Source organism: Schistocerca piceifrons, chromosome 10 (assembly GCF_021461385.2).
Source record: "Schistocerca piceifrons isolate TAMUIC-IGC-003096 chromosome 10, iqSchPice1.1, whole genome shotgun sequence".
Classification (NCBI taxonomy): Eukaryota; Metazoa; Arthropoda; class Insecta; order Orthoptera; family Acrididae; genus Schistocerca; species Schistocerca piceifrons.
Window position 1 is genome coordinate 65542487 of NC_060147.1, and position 15491 is coordinate 65557977.

At 46.1% G+C, this 15491-nt stretch overlaps 1 protein-coding gene across 1 annotated transcript in view; it reads left to right on the forward strand.

Moving 5' to 3' along the window:
• The window catches only part of LOC124718697 (formin-like protein 20), a 63807-nt gene that overhangs the window by 42247 nt on the left and 6069 nt on the right, over positions 1 to 15491 (forward strand). Inside the window, exon 3 of the mRNA XM_047244319.1 lies at positions 592 to 1179. Coding sequence (XP_047100275.1) covers positions 592 to 1179 — 588 coding nt within the window. The remainder of the gene's footprint in view (positions 1 to 591; positions 1180 to 15491) is intronic.

Consider the following 15491-nt stretch of genomic DNA (forward strand, 5'->3'; position numbering starts at 1 on the left):
TACAGTGATTCTCCCTTGTGGTCAAGTGTGGTCGATCTCATCCTTGACGCCGGGTGTGCCTTACGTCACGTTCCCATGCTCTCTGAGTGATCACTCAGTCTAATGCTGTTTATATGATTATATACGCCCACCTGTCGTTGCTCCTATTCGTGCCAAATCGCCAAATTTTGGTGAGAGGTGCTCCATCCATACAGACCGGACCTTGCACCGCAAACTTTAATGTGTTTGATCCCACGAAGAAGTTCCTGGCTAGCTAACGCTTCGAGACGGATGTGGAAGTGGAATCAGCAGGTCGCGGTTGGCCACGTTCAACTAAACGGACTTCTACGAATAGGGCATACTGAAACTGGTATCACGATAGGAGAAATCGGTTGGGAAAGGTGGTAGGGAACAAGGTAAAAAAGATGTAAATTCATTTGTAACATTTTTTGTTTTGTTACGTATTAAACTTTTTGGTAGTAAAATTATTGTACGTCACTTTGGATCCTCCTCGTATGTTCTTTATTCCTGGACGACCCTCGTTTATCCCTTCGCACCTTGTCTGGTGTGCACGGTTGCGAGGGCGCTGGCTGACAGACCGCTGTGTCGCAGGGCTCCGGAGGAGGCGCGGGGGGCCAGCCGTGGTCGGCGTACGACTCGTTCGAGCAGCACTACCCACCGCCCCCGCCCACCTACTATAACCTGGCAGCGGAGCCCGGCGCGGGCAGCGGCGGAGGCGGCGCGGGTTCCGGGGGCGGCGGCGCGGGCAGCGTCCGCTCCTCCAAGTCTTCGTCGTCCACTTCCTCCACCTCGATGGCGGCCAACGCAGTAGCGGCGGCCGCGGCACTCAGCTTCTGGTCGCCGGCCAACGTGGCGTCGTCGGGCGCCGGGGGCGGCAGCGCGGGAGGCGGGGGTGGCGGCGGCGGGGGCGGCGGCGGCGCGGGCAGCGGCGGCAGCGGCACCAACTCCGGCGGCGGCAACACGCCCGAGTACAAGTACTCGGCGGCGGTGGGGGCGGGCTCCGGGGGCGGCGCGCAGGACTGCCACCAGGGCTTCTCGCCGCAGTCGTGGTGCAACTACTCGGCGTACGGCTCGCGCCACCACCCGGGGGCGGCGGCGGCGCACGTCGACCCGCACCACCACCACCACCACCACCACCAGTACTCGGCCGAGGACCGCGGCCGCGTCGCCGCCGCCATGGCGGACGCGGGCTTCGCCGCCGCCGCGGCCGCCGCCTCCCACGACGGCTACGGGCTGCGCCAGTACGGCGCGCCGGACCCCGTCCCCACGTCGCCGTACCCGCCCCCAGGTAGGACGCGCTCCGGCACAACGCGGCTGCCTCCGCCGGTATAAAACACGCAATTCCCAGTCACGGCGAGGTGGTCGTACCAGTGCGTCAGTCAGTTACAGTGCTGTGCAAGTAAGAAGGCGGGCGCGTAAGAGAAAGACGGAGAACGCGGTATCGCCAGTGTGTTCTCCGTCTCTGTCCTACGCCACACATTCCAGCTGCTCTGGTGAGAGCTATGTAACTGTAAGCGCGTGCCCTGTCCCCACGGTGATCTCCCGGCAGTGCATATGCCGCGAATTGGTGCTACGCACAGCCTCGATACGCGTCCTCCACCACGCGCTGCTTTGTGACGTACGCAACCACCATATTGTTCAACCCGCATGTAAGGAGCAACGCACCTGTTGGGTCCTAGTCGCTCACGTCACAGCGAGTGATACAAAACCCCAACGATAGTGAGTGCACGGTAGCGACTGTCACTGCTCCGCCACGCGGATGCAGTGATCTAGTATTCGCGATACTGTGTCACTGTCGCTGCTTCTGAATTTCCTTACATAAACTTACCTTCTCGGGAATCTATCGCTGTCACTAGTTGCGTAATACTCATCGTGTTTGATTTATCCCACCCATAATGAACACCATAATGCTCAGTGCTTTCACGATACCTAAACTAAAATGAAAATGAAAGCTGAATGCCGTACTAGTCCCCTAAAGAGTACGCTGCAAACAGACGCGACAGGAAGACGCTGTTGGCCACAGCAATCCACCAGCTGCCTTCTTACGAGCGCACCACTGTGTACTGCACGACGGGCGTCACTTTAGGCTTCACTGAGCGTTATTAGCAGAGGGGTCACCTCACGGTCTCGAGATTATCATCACTGAATACTGATCCTGAAGTCTTCATGTCAGCCTTCCTGTGTTAGACTCCTCTCGCTCGGGTAGCAAAACGGGAAACTCCTTATCGGAAGTTATCCAAAAAATTAACAGCAACACCCACACTGAAACCAATGAAGAGGCGTCTCTTACAGAACACTGTGATGTACCAACTGCTCAAAAAAAATTGCACCACCTAAATACCTGCGAATGTGTGTGAGCTTACGTTTAAGGGAGGCGTAGAATGAAGTAACACATCTTAAAATATTTCAAACTGTTTACTGTGAGGAATAAACAATAAAAAAAAGAAAGTCAGTCTCTCCGTTAGTACATTTTTTTGCACACCTTACATTCCGAATCTCATATTACGTAACATTCGATACCGTGTTTGTCCACACTGTAAACTATGTGGTAAATATATCCGGTCAACCCTGTCTAATACAGACTTGACCACTAAACATCACGAGAGGTCGACCTCCATGATAAAAGAAGGCACGGAGTACTGTGCTGTCAGCAGGGAAACAGTAACAGCGGAATAGATCGGTCAGGAGAGCTCTGCGGTTCCGATGTGGACTAGTCATTTGATGTCGCTTGAGTAGCAAAGCCATCAGGGACATTTAAGTCCTTCTAAAGCAGCCCTTGTCGATAGTGATGTGCTCATGAACTGGGAGCCCTAATGAACAATCACAGGTAACCAAAGACGAGACGGATGTCATGTACTGAAGGACTGGCACGAACGAGATGGTGACTATAAAAAATCGCAAGAAATCAACGGATGAATCACTCAGAGTCCTTAGAGCAGCTCAGCTAGGACAGTGACGCTACGTAGGAAGTTAAAAAGTTAGTGTGCAGAGGTCGAGCACCTCCACATAAACGAGACATTTCTGCAGTCGGTGCTAAGCCGTGCTTCAGGTGGGGTAAAGAGAGACGCCAGTGGACAATGGATGACTGAAAAAGAGTGAATTGAATCAGGTCATACCCTCTCGTAGTCAGATGGGAGAGTTTCAGTTGGACAAACTCCTGGAGAGCCTCGCCTGCCATACTTTGTAGTACCATCAGTGCAGTGCTGGGGGAGGTTCTGTCACAGTGTGGGGCTGTTTTTTGAAGTTAGGATGTGATTCCTCTACTGCGCTAAAGAAAACGCGGAAGAATATGAACACTTTTTACCGGATTGTGTAGTGCGTACAGCAGAGGAACATTTCGGATACCCTCCTACATCACTGTCATATCTGGTTTCACCTCTTGAGGAAGACTGGGATGCTATTGCTCCATAGACATGTAGACACCTCATTGAAAGTGTCTCCAGCACATTTCAGGCCATCATAAAAGTGAAAAGTGGACTCCATATTAGTCTCCACTAATAAGTATCCTGATGCCTTTGATCAGCTACTGTACAGTGCATGATAGAGGGTACCTTGTACCTCTGCTAGTCACTGCACTTTCTGTTCCGCTGTCATCTGTAGCAAGGGACAAACCACTGCCTTGATGCTTCTCTCATCTTGTGTTGGTGACAGCAGGATCGTTCTACATTCAGTTGCCAATGATGGCTCTCTTAACCTTCTCAACAGTGATTCTCGAAAACAACGTCGACCTCTCTCTAGGGATTCCCGTTGAAGTCCACAGAGTTTTTCCGTAACACTCGTATGTTGATCAAACCTACCGGTACCAAATTTAACTACACGCCTCTGAACTGCTTCGACATCTTTGGTATCCCAAGCCCTCGATCAGTACTAAAGTCAAGGCTTCCGATCAAATAAACACATACTATGTGAGATATAAGGGTGGTTCAGCAACTCAGTAGCAGTGTTTATTAAAAAAAATTGTAAAAAATTTATCATCATCGTGTAATTATTTTTCATGAGCAGGAAGGATGATCGCTACATGGGCGAATAAAAAGTGATTTCTGCCGCTCTTAACAGAGTTTGTTCTACTGTTCCACACAGTTGCCTGTCACCAGACACCCGGATGCAAGTAGGTTTTTATTCACTGCTCCTTTTAAGGAACGTCGTACGTATAATATAAAACATTGCGGCTGTAAATGATGTCTTTTGAATCAGCGTAACAAAATTAGCATGTTGTCACATTGTCGCGACTACTGCATTGTGTTTATTGCCTTGCGATTTGATGTATGAAATTTTAGTTTCACAACATAACAATAAATCAGCATTTCATGAGTGATAGAAAACTCTCGCTAAATGTGTTGTCTGTTCCAGCTGTTTAACGGGACTTCTACTGTAAGTGAATATAGCGCTCGTTTGCGTGTTACGTACAAGCGAGTAAAGTAACAGCCATTCGCATTTCTTCTGTGGCACCTTTTGTTGGCTTCACCTTGTAGACATTGTTTGTAAAATCGTGGACACCAACAAAGGCTGCTGAGAAACACTCTCTCAACGCGGGACTCATGATACACTATCCTGTATTGTGGATATTACGTTTAGACTGTAAAGAACGGTAACCAATTTGAGATACGTAAGTGTTGACGTAGGCAGGAATAGATTTCAAACAGTTGAGAGTGTGGAGTCGTACAAGATCAACGTGTAAATTGCATTACTGTACGTCAGTACTTTACGTAGCGCCGTCGCTGTGATCATTGTCGACGGAACCTTGCTCATGCTTCTTTTACAGTCTAAGGGTTTGATCGCACCTCGTAATAACATAATTACGCACACAGCTGTCAGCGCTGATATACGGAAGCAGTGAGATTCCCTCTGCCGTGGAACTTGAAACCCATCTGGTTACGAACCCTTCCTACTAATCAATTCCATCTAGAAATCACACTTAAGTGCCTGGCAGAGGGTTCATTGAACCACCTTCACAATAATTCTCTGATATTCGACTCTCGAACAGCGCGAGGAAAAAACGAACACCTATATCTTACCGTGTGAGCTTTGAATTCCCTTACTTTATTGTCATGATCGTTCCTCCCTATGTGGGTCAGCGTCAACACAATATGTTCGCATTTGGACGAGAAAGTTGATGATCGAAATTTCGTGACAAGATTCCGCCGTAACGAAAAACGGTTTTGTTTTAATGATGTTGTGACCTAACATCCCAAAGATGTTCGGGTTCACATGCGATTCCTCTTCGTCGAAATGTCTTGGCTCAAACTCGTCTAGGCGTTGAACCGCACGTGTCGCATTACACGCCCTAGATTAGACACTTGTGACCCTTTGGTTACAATGTCTGGCTGAGGGCACGTTTGCGAAATTTGAAGTTAACATAACATAGAATAACAGTAATAACAATATCGGGAACTAAATAAACGACACAAATAATGTAGGCCGCACAATTGCGATTTGGCTAGAATAGTATTTATTCAGGAAGCAAACTAATAGTGAAAGTGGTCGTATTTAGAGTTATTGTTACACTCGATCGCATATCCATTTGACACAGTTCGATCATTCACAATCTCATCGCGAAATACGAGTTACCTACAGGAAAAGTTCACACCAGGCACGTGGCTGCTCACCGCTCAGAGACTAAGTCCCGCGATACCACACAACGGAAAATTTTCTGTCGTTTCACTTCCTAGCTGCCTAAAGACCGACTGTCCGCTTTCGCCTTTGTGGCACGCGGCCCTGGACGACGGGGTTCGTTTCACAATTCTTGTAGGCTGACTCTTCCGGCCATATACTTAAACGAGAACGCTGTGCTCGTTAACTCGCAATGTCCACCCCAAATCCTGTATCTTGTCCGTGACAAACTCTCCCATATTTTGCGGTAATATAAAACGTGCTGCTCTTCTTTGAACTTTCTCGATGTGCTCCGTCAAACTTAGGAGGCTGTCTGTACTGACTTCTATACTTCGATAGTTATACGACGTTTGGCGGAGGGAGATTGTTTCCCGGAGGAAGTTGAAATATTGATGGAAAATTAAGAGTTCAAGTAGCACAAAACAGGATGCAACCAAAAGTATTGAGACGCGTATTAGAGGATATTAGTATGGAATTTGTCCTTCCTTCGCCATTATTACAGCTTGAGGTCTGCTTGGGACGCTTTGAAGAAGGCGTCTGAATGTCTGTGGAGGAATGACAGTCCACTCTCCGTCAACAGCCGAAACCAGATGAGGTAACTGAGTGATACTGGACGCTGGGCTGTGGAGCGAAGTCGGACTTGTAAATCGTCTCATGGTGTTTCGTTGGGTTGAAGTTGGGATTGTGGGGAGGAAACTCCATTTCAGGAATTTTATTGTCCACAAACCATTGCCTCACAGCCGCTGCTTTATGACAGAATGCGTTGTCATGGTGATACAAAAAAATATTGTCTCAGAATTGTTCCTGTACTGTATGCAGTATACAGTGTTGCACCGTGCTTTTGATACAATCAGAGGAGGAGATTTTACTCTTTGCCACCCTCAGCTAGTTATAGTACTCTGAGTGGATCACTATGAGAGGAGGACGAGGAAAACACTGAAACACTGATAATGATTAGTGAGAAGAACAAACATATTTGTTGACGAGTACTCAGTTTTTTACAAATCTGCTCAGGCAGCAGATCTTGAACTTCAACAACTATTGCGGAAGCTAAAGCTGGATAGTAAACAGTTCTTGTCCCGGTAGAACATTCACTGGAGACGGGCTGGAGTGGGCTCGCTAGGAGCAGACGATGCTGCACGAAGTATACGATTGGAGGGCTGCGTTCCCGGTAGTCGAGACGACTTTTAACTGCCCCGTCTGCTGCGGCGCCAACGCTGCAGCTTTCTGTTGTGACAATCGCTGGGATATATGCCGTCTCGGGAGTGGGTTGTCGACCAGTCGACGCCTGTGGTGGTGCATGGTGCTGCGTGCTATATTTACGACCCCGTATTCAATGCTAGAAAATGTGTTCATCTTCTTTTGCATGTAGCATTTTCTCAAGCGCAATAGAGGGACCACGACCTGAGCACGAAAAACGCCCCCAAACACCCGCCTACCGTAACACAGCCCCCTCTGTACTTCTCTGTTGGCACTGCACATTATAGCAGGTAACGTTCTCCAGGCATTTGTCAAACTGGATTGCCACAGTGTATAGCGAGATTCATCACTCCAAATTACTCGCTTCCAGTCTTCCACTATCCACACCACTTGAAGCATCACTTACGATTATGCACAGATATATACAGGATATGCGGACCTGCTCGCCCATTATACCGCATTTTTGTACTCCCTACGCACAGTCATTGTGCTCGCTCGACTTCTAGCAGCACTTCAGAACTCATGAGCGAGTTTCATACGAGTTTTTCCACCACCCTCCCCAGCGCTCGACGGTCCCTGGCGGTCCGTACACGAGCTCTGCCTTGTCTCGGTATGGCTGTGGCTGTTCCTCCACGTTTGCGGTTCTCAATCACAAATGCAAACAATTTAGATTAGGCTTCATCGTGACTGTTACTGATAGTAAATGAAACAACAAGTTTACTGTTACTAGTCGCTGTTTATTTATCTCCAAGACGCGTTTCAAAGGCTTTAAACCTCCATCATCAGGTGAATTTACATTAGTTAATATGACGTGTTGTGTGTGTGTGTGTGTGTGTGTGTGTGTTATGTTACGGATTTTTTTTTTTTTTGACCACAAGTTCCTCCAAAAAAAAACCATAACACACACACATGTGTAATACAAAAAAATGTAAGTCCACCTGATGACGGAGGTTTAAACCTTTGAAACGCGTCGTGGAGGTACATAAACAGTGACTGGTAACAGTAAGCTTGTTGTTTCACTTAACGTGACAATCCTGGTCAGTGGACTTCGGCAGCTTCAGAAGTGTTGAAGTATCCCTGATGGATTTGTTACTCAGGTGACATCCAGTGACTAGCCCACGTTCCAAGTCACTGATGTCTCCTAACGAACCCTCTCAGCTGGGCTGCTGCTCTACTGGCAACACGGTACTCCCCGGCTACTTTTGTACGGTCTGGAGCGCGCCTCTTGACATCTAGCAGTCAATTCCGTATTACATGGCGGTGTCGGGATACTTTTGATCAGATAGCGTAAATACATTTGTACAGGCTTTTAAGCTTTTTACATTGTCTATAATATTTACTGTAGACGATCATACAAGCAGACAGTCTTTCTAATCAAGAGAAAAGCTGGCTTTTAATTGCTGTATTCGTTGCTTAATATTTGTTCTAGTTCCATTTCTTAAAAAGTGGAGAATTTTGTTTAAAAATACCGAGAGATAAACAGCAGTAAAAGTGTAAGTTGGTTCTTATAATTTGGCTCTGTCGAGCCACCGTATTAAGAGGTCTAATTAAAAATCCTCATCGAAAACTACGTAACCAGTATAACAGGTATAACGGGAAACCTAGATTGTCATCTGATGGCAGTAAAAATGTTCCGTCGCAAGGGCGCGGCTAACTAACAACTGAACAATAAATGCGAACCCAAGAAGTAAAAGACTGCAGTAGGTTGCTGCGGCGATTTAAAAATAGCGCACCGCGCATATAGACTAAAAATAAAACGAGCGCAGTTTCACGTGAGGTCAATTTGTAAAGGAAACGTCCGACTGCTGTGGACCGAACGGAGAATGTGTTTGCAATATTATTACTTATACTGCGCCCTGTACAACCGATCTTTATAGGCGCTATAATCGATAGTAGCTACAATTACTACAGGTGGGTGCAAATTTCCGGCAAGACAGTCTAACAAAGAAACATCGCCAACTCGACGTCAGATTTTAAGGAGAAGTTATCAGCTCCAGCAATTGGTCCCGCGCAAAACTACAGCTTTAAAATTCCGGGCGAACCGTTTGTTTGTCATTCACCTACCGCAACCACATATTGCCTGAGAGCCAAGTACTGCACAGCGGAATGACATGCATACGAGGGATCTTGAAGGCCAAGGAAGAGGAGACAGCCGGCCGCTGTGGCCGAGCAGTTCTAGGCGCTTCAGTCAGGAACAGCGTTGCTGCTACGGTCGCAGGTTCGAATGCTGCCTCGGGCATGCATGTGTGTGATGTCTTTAGGATAGTTACGTTTAAGTAGTTCTAAGTCTAGGGGACTGATGACCTCAGATTTTAAGTGCCATAGTGCTTAGAGCCATTTGAGCCATTTTTTTAAGAGGAGACGGGAGGTGGACAGATCTTTCAAACGTGTCATGAAATCTTGTTCGAGAACACATGTCTTTCTACGAGGAAAATAGGTAAGTAATGTGAGTACGGTGCATAATACAGGGTTTTCAGTAATAATCTTTACAACTTAGGCCAAGACTTGCAAGCGAACCTTTAAAACTATACTAGATATTGACAAATGGTTATCAACATGTGATACGATGTTTCGCAAAGTTTTGGTTCCTCATTCGTACACATCGATGTGTGTACCCTTAGCAGTCGGAATTCCATTTCTCTCCACGAACTACTCACGATCTCCATGGTTACATGTTTAAAGGCATTGAGAATGCAAGTCCTTGGATCGGTACACCGCATCCTTTACAAAGCTCCACAGGAAGAAGTCTACTGGTGTGAGATCAGTGGCCATGGAAGTGGACCATCTGTTACAGCATCCACATTTTATTGGGTTTTAAGGTTCAAGTCTGCATCTAAATTGCGTCGCACGGAAGGTAAAAAAAGCTTTTTGAGTTATTTTTCACATGTTGGTAATCATTTGCTGATATATGGCGTAGTTTTAATGTTATTGGAATCCCAAGTTGGCCGGCCGTTGGCCGAGCGGTTCTAGGCGCTACAGTCTGGAACCGGCGACCGCTACGGTCGCAGGTTCGAATCCTGCCTCGGGCATGGACGTGTGTGATGTGTCCTTAGATTAGTTAGGTTTAAGTAGTTCTAAGTTCTAGGGGACTGTTGACCTCAGAAGTTAAGTCCCATAGTGGTCAGAGCCATTTGAACCATTTTGAATCCTAAGTTGTAAATGTAATGTATGGACACCCTGTACGTCAACTGCGCGAACGTATATGTTCAGTATTATTTAACAATAGCCAACGGCCTTGCCGCAGTGGTAACTGCAGTTCCCGTCAAATCACTGAAGTTAAGCGCCGTCGGGCTTGGCTAGCACTTGGATGGGCGACCGTCTGGGTCTGCCGAGCGCTGTTGTCAACCGGGTTGTAGTAAGTCCTTGTGAGGGCAATGGAGGAGCTACTTGACTGGGAAGTAGCGGCACAGGTCTCGAAAACTGACAACGGCCGGGAGAGAGCTGTGCAGACCACATGCCCCTCCGTATCCGCAACCAGTGATACCCCCAATATGAGAACGACACGGCGGTCGGTCGGTGCCGTTGGGTATTCCGAGGCCTGTTCACATTGAGTTTTAATTTATTATTCAGCAGTATTCTGGTGCTGATATTCTGCAGCTATATATAAGACTCATAAGCAAAATGAGTAAACCTAATTATTATAACCCAATTATTATGAAATAACGTTAATTATTTTCGCTTTACAATTTTATGATGCTTATTATGCTGAAAAACAGAGCACCTCCTACATGTGAAGCGTACTTCAACATTGCGAGCTTTAAAATAGAGCACAACAGATGTTGATAATGAAGTAGCGCGGTGCTACTTCTTTAATGTGATACTCATTCGTTTCGTTCATTTACACTGCATTTATAAATCTCAACACAAAAATGTTCAGCACAAAGACATTTCTGGTATAAGTTAAAGGTTAGAAACCACGCTCTTTTACACAATGAACAAAACATGCGGCCAGGGCCACAGCAGTATTTCACAAACCTCCTACTCAGTTCGCTGCACAGTACTTCGCGCTCGGACGTTAAAGCGGTTGCAATAGAGCGAAGCTTGTGACAAACAATCGGTGCGCGCTTTGCTTAAAAACTGTGCAGTCGAGAGGTCATAAGTGCGTACTGTGAGAATTATTTCTGAAGGTCTATCCTTCTTGTGGACATGGGACAGTGGCTGATAATATCAGTAATTGAAATGGAACATCACAGCCGTATTCTCAAAGTATTTATTATTCAGACGACTAGTTTCAACGTTGCATTTGCGTCGTCTTCAGGTGCTACAGTTAACCAAATAATTACTTCGTAATTGGCTCAATGACCCATACAATAACTAGGTACCGTGGACCGCTGTTCATCAGGAGTGTACAGTCACCACTGAGACCACATGCAATGAGCCGGTGACTGGAACTACTAATTTAATTAATAGTAGGACCTGAAGATAACGCTAATGTAGAGTTGAAACTGGTCGTCTGAATGATAAATACTTTGATATTACGGCTTTGGTGCTCCATTTCATATCTTACGAGAATAATGGCCCATATCTTCGCCCGGTATCGATGCTGAGGCTGATGTCTTGCAAGTGTGCTTTTTTCTCCTTGAATTATGAGGAGGAGTTGGTGATGTTTTCTTGTGACATTAATACCAAACAGTGACTATTTTACAACGAAATATTAATTGATTCTAGTTCAGAGTATCCACTGACTGGTTATGCAGTGTCTCCTGCTCGATGGTGACTAATCCGCGCCTCCGACGAATCCACAATAGTTTCCCGGGTACCCAGTTTCCAGTAACGCGTTGCTGTGTGGCGAGGTCAACGTTCCTTGCAGATTGTGATAAGATTGTAATGATAATTAAATCGACACCCTAGCTGCAAACAGGCATCATTGAGGGCATGCTGAAAATGCGTGCCCCGACCGAATGCACACGCCATGCCCCAAATCGTACGGGACCTGGTAGATTACTCTGATACGAGTAATGAGTGTGATGGGCAAACATCTATTAGGCGCACTACGAATGAAGTGGTGTGGACATGTTGGGAATGTGGGTCTCACGGGAAGCGTGCAAGGGATAAGTCCCAGCAGGCGCACTATCCTCTGTGCCCTCAGTGACTCAGATGGATAGAGCATCTGCCATGTAAGCTGGAGATCCCGGGTTCGAGCCCCGGTCGGGGCACACATTTTCAACATGTCCCCCAACGCCTGTGTGTAGCTATGATGTCGATTTAATTATCATTTCATTCTAGAGAAGCTGCACGGTCGTCAATTGTATCTGTACTTTCGGGAACAGATGCTACCTTCATATATGTGATAAGATTATTAACAATAGGGTCTTTTCCCACTTGGCGCCCTGCTACGATAGCAACAGTTTACCATTCGCTATCTTGCTTCATACAATAGTTTACCATGAATAAAGAAATGAAACGTTACTGTATCATTACGTGTTGATAACTTGAGCAAACACAACGACACACATTAAAGCTATGCGCAAACTTATCGAAATAAGTGCTGCATATAACTTGAAAACTTGACGATTTGAGAAGGGGAAAATCAAGATGGGCTAAGGTGTGAATCGAAGTTTGTGTTAGAGAGCGCACTGGATTAGGGTAGTCTCTGCAACGCTGCTGGACACAGTGTCAGGGAATGTAGTGGATAACATACCTGGCTGGTAAGGAGGAGACCTGGGTTTAAGGGCTCGCTTTGCCACAATTTTAATTCATTATTTCAGTTTCTAGCCTTCTCGAAGATAAAGCTGACACTCAGTATATCTCCGGGAAAATTTAATACCATGAGATCAACGAAGAAACTCAATTCATCAAACTAAAGCAGTGACTCCTTTCGCCCAGAATTCCAAACAGACCGACAGGTATGATGAACTTCAGTTTTCTGTACTCTGCATGAAATGCGCAGTGATAACTGCCGGTATCCACATGATTTACGGTATCATAGAGGGGTATGAAGATGGTATAATGTAAAAGAGAAATCGATTGGAAATAAAGTATGACTTTTAAATATAACTGACGGTGTCATCCCTACTACATAAAAATACAACTGCTGTCTCCTCATGATCTGTCGGAAGATGGACGTACGGAGACTGAGTATTTTAAAGTCTCCTAAACGATTAACTTCTTTCTTCCACACTGTCCAGACTTGTCATACACAGGAGCTGAACTCCACGCATAGCTTTGTTTGCCTCTTAGGACCACTTAGAAAGAAGGTACTGATTGCACGAAAGCGAACATAAGAATAATAAAGGGTATTCACCTAGGTAGGTCTTCAAAGAGACTGGCGCTTCGACAACACTGTCGCAACACATACCAGGTGGCAGTTATTGAACTAGATCAGAAAAAAACGTTAATTAGTTGTGAACTATGGCGTGCAGACACTTTATTCAACATGTAAACGTCACTGTTTCGGACTTAGGTTATGTGATGTGGCACAGACGAATAGCGAGATTCTGAATGACCCTCTGAAGTGCCGAAACATCGATGCTGTCGATGACCTCCTGAGTGGCTGTTTTCAGCTCGGCAATGCTTTGGGGGTTATTACTGCACACCTTGTCTTTAATTCAGCCCCACAAAAAGGAGTCGCATGTGTTCAGATCCGGAGAATATAGCGGCCAGTCGAGGCCCTTGACAGTGGCCTGTGGGTATCCCAGGGCCAGAATGCGGTCCCCAAAGTGCTCCTTCAGGACATCACTCTCCTGCTTCGATGGTGCCGAGCTCCGTCTTGCATGAACCACATCTTGTCGAAATCAGGGTCACTTTGCATAATGGGGATGAAATCATCTTCCAAAACCTTCACGTTCCGTTCGGTAGTCTCCGTGCCATCAAGGAATACCGCACCGATTATTCCGTGACTGGACACTGCTCACCATACAGTCAACCGTTGAGGATGAAGAGACTTCTCGATCGCGAAATGCGGATTCTCAGTCCCCAAATGTGCCAATTTTGCCTACTGACAAATCCATTCAAATGAAAGTGGGCTTCGTCACAAAGCCTAACAACATTGCGCATACTAATTCCCATCATGCCCTGCCGCCAACCTTGCAGCTTGAACGTCATAACGCAAACCGTTCGGAAGTTATGATAATTTTATTTCATATAGTTCAGTGATTGGCACCCTGTATACTGCCTAATGAAATTCATCACAAAAAATGGTTCAAATGGCTCTGAGCACTATGCGACTTAACTTCTGAGGTCATCAGTCGCCTAGAACGTAGAACTAATTAAACCTAACTAACCTAAGGACATCACACACATCCATGCCCGAGGCAGGATTCGAACCTGCGACCGTAGCGATCACTCGGTTCCAGACTGTAGCGCCCAGAACCGCGCGGCCACTCCGGCCGGCAATTCGTCACAGTTTGAGGAAAAAATGATCTTTATTACCCATAATTAAGGCTGTCACTGGCCCAAAAAAGAGTTCAATATGCAGCAACAAGAAGATTTCATCATTTGCCCCATAACATAAAACGTCTGACAGGCAGCAAAGGAGTTTCAAATGGTTCAAATGGCTCTAAGCACTATGCGACTTAACATCTGAGGTTATCAGTCGCCTAAACTTAGAACTACGTAAACCTCACTAACCTAAGGACATCACGAACATCCATGCCGAGGCAGGATTCGAACCTGCGACCGCAGCGGTCGCGCGGTTCCAGTCTGAAGCGCCTAGAACCGCTCGGTCACAGCGGCCGGCTGGAAGTTGATCAACTGTAGGAAACCATCAGCTGCTTTGCAGATGACAAACTCCTGCACAAACATCAGTATGTGATGCTAAGGTACTTTTGTTAATATTTTGAACGTAAATACTAAAGTACCATAACTCTATAAACTGTGATAGAATTTTGTCTCTAATCTAAGGAAAGTAATCTAAACCCACTGCCGGTGATACTTCATCGGGATATATATTGGTGTTAAAGAAGGAAATTTTGTTTGCTCAGCCGGTCGCGGTGGCCGAGCGGTTCTAGGCGCATCAGTCCGGAACCGCGCGACTGCTACGGTCGCAGGTTCGAATCCTGCCTCGGGCATGGATATGTGTGATGTCCTTAGGTTAGTTAGGTTTAAGTAGTTCCAAGTCTAGAGGACTGATGACCTCAGATGTTAAGTCCCATAGTGCTCAGAGCCATTTTGTTTGCTCAAGGCAGAATGCTATTTTCATGCTATAAATCTGCCTATTTTACTTCCTACGTCGCCACGTTCATTCACTGGTTACGAAAAAAGAAAGGAGGGTAGCATATGAAAGTTCTGATACGAAATTTTTAAGAACTACCGAAGGACATTAGAGGACTTATATACTCAGAAATTAGAAGACTTGGAAAGAACAACTAGTTAGTAGTGTGTAAGGAAAGTTACAAGAAAACAGAAGGATATGGAATAAACATCTGCAGGAAATGAAAACAAAATCAGGCCAAACACGAGAAAGATGTGTTGACGACCCAAGGAATAGGTGGGGACATTAAAGGGCTCGATATGTCTTAACACGATAAATAAAGAAGAAGAAATTAGTGCTGTATACATTGGCTGATGTAAGAGATACAGAATCTAAACAGCTACTATCTGAATTTTTTGTTCAAAATGTTCAAATGTGTGTGAAATCTTATGGGACTTAACTGCTAAGGTCAACAGTCCCTAAGCTTACACACCACTTAACCTAAATTATCCTAAGGACAAACACACACACCCATGCCCGAGGGAGAACT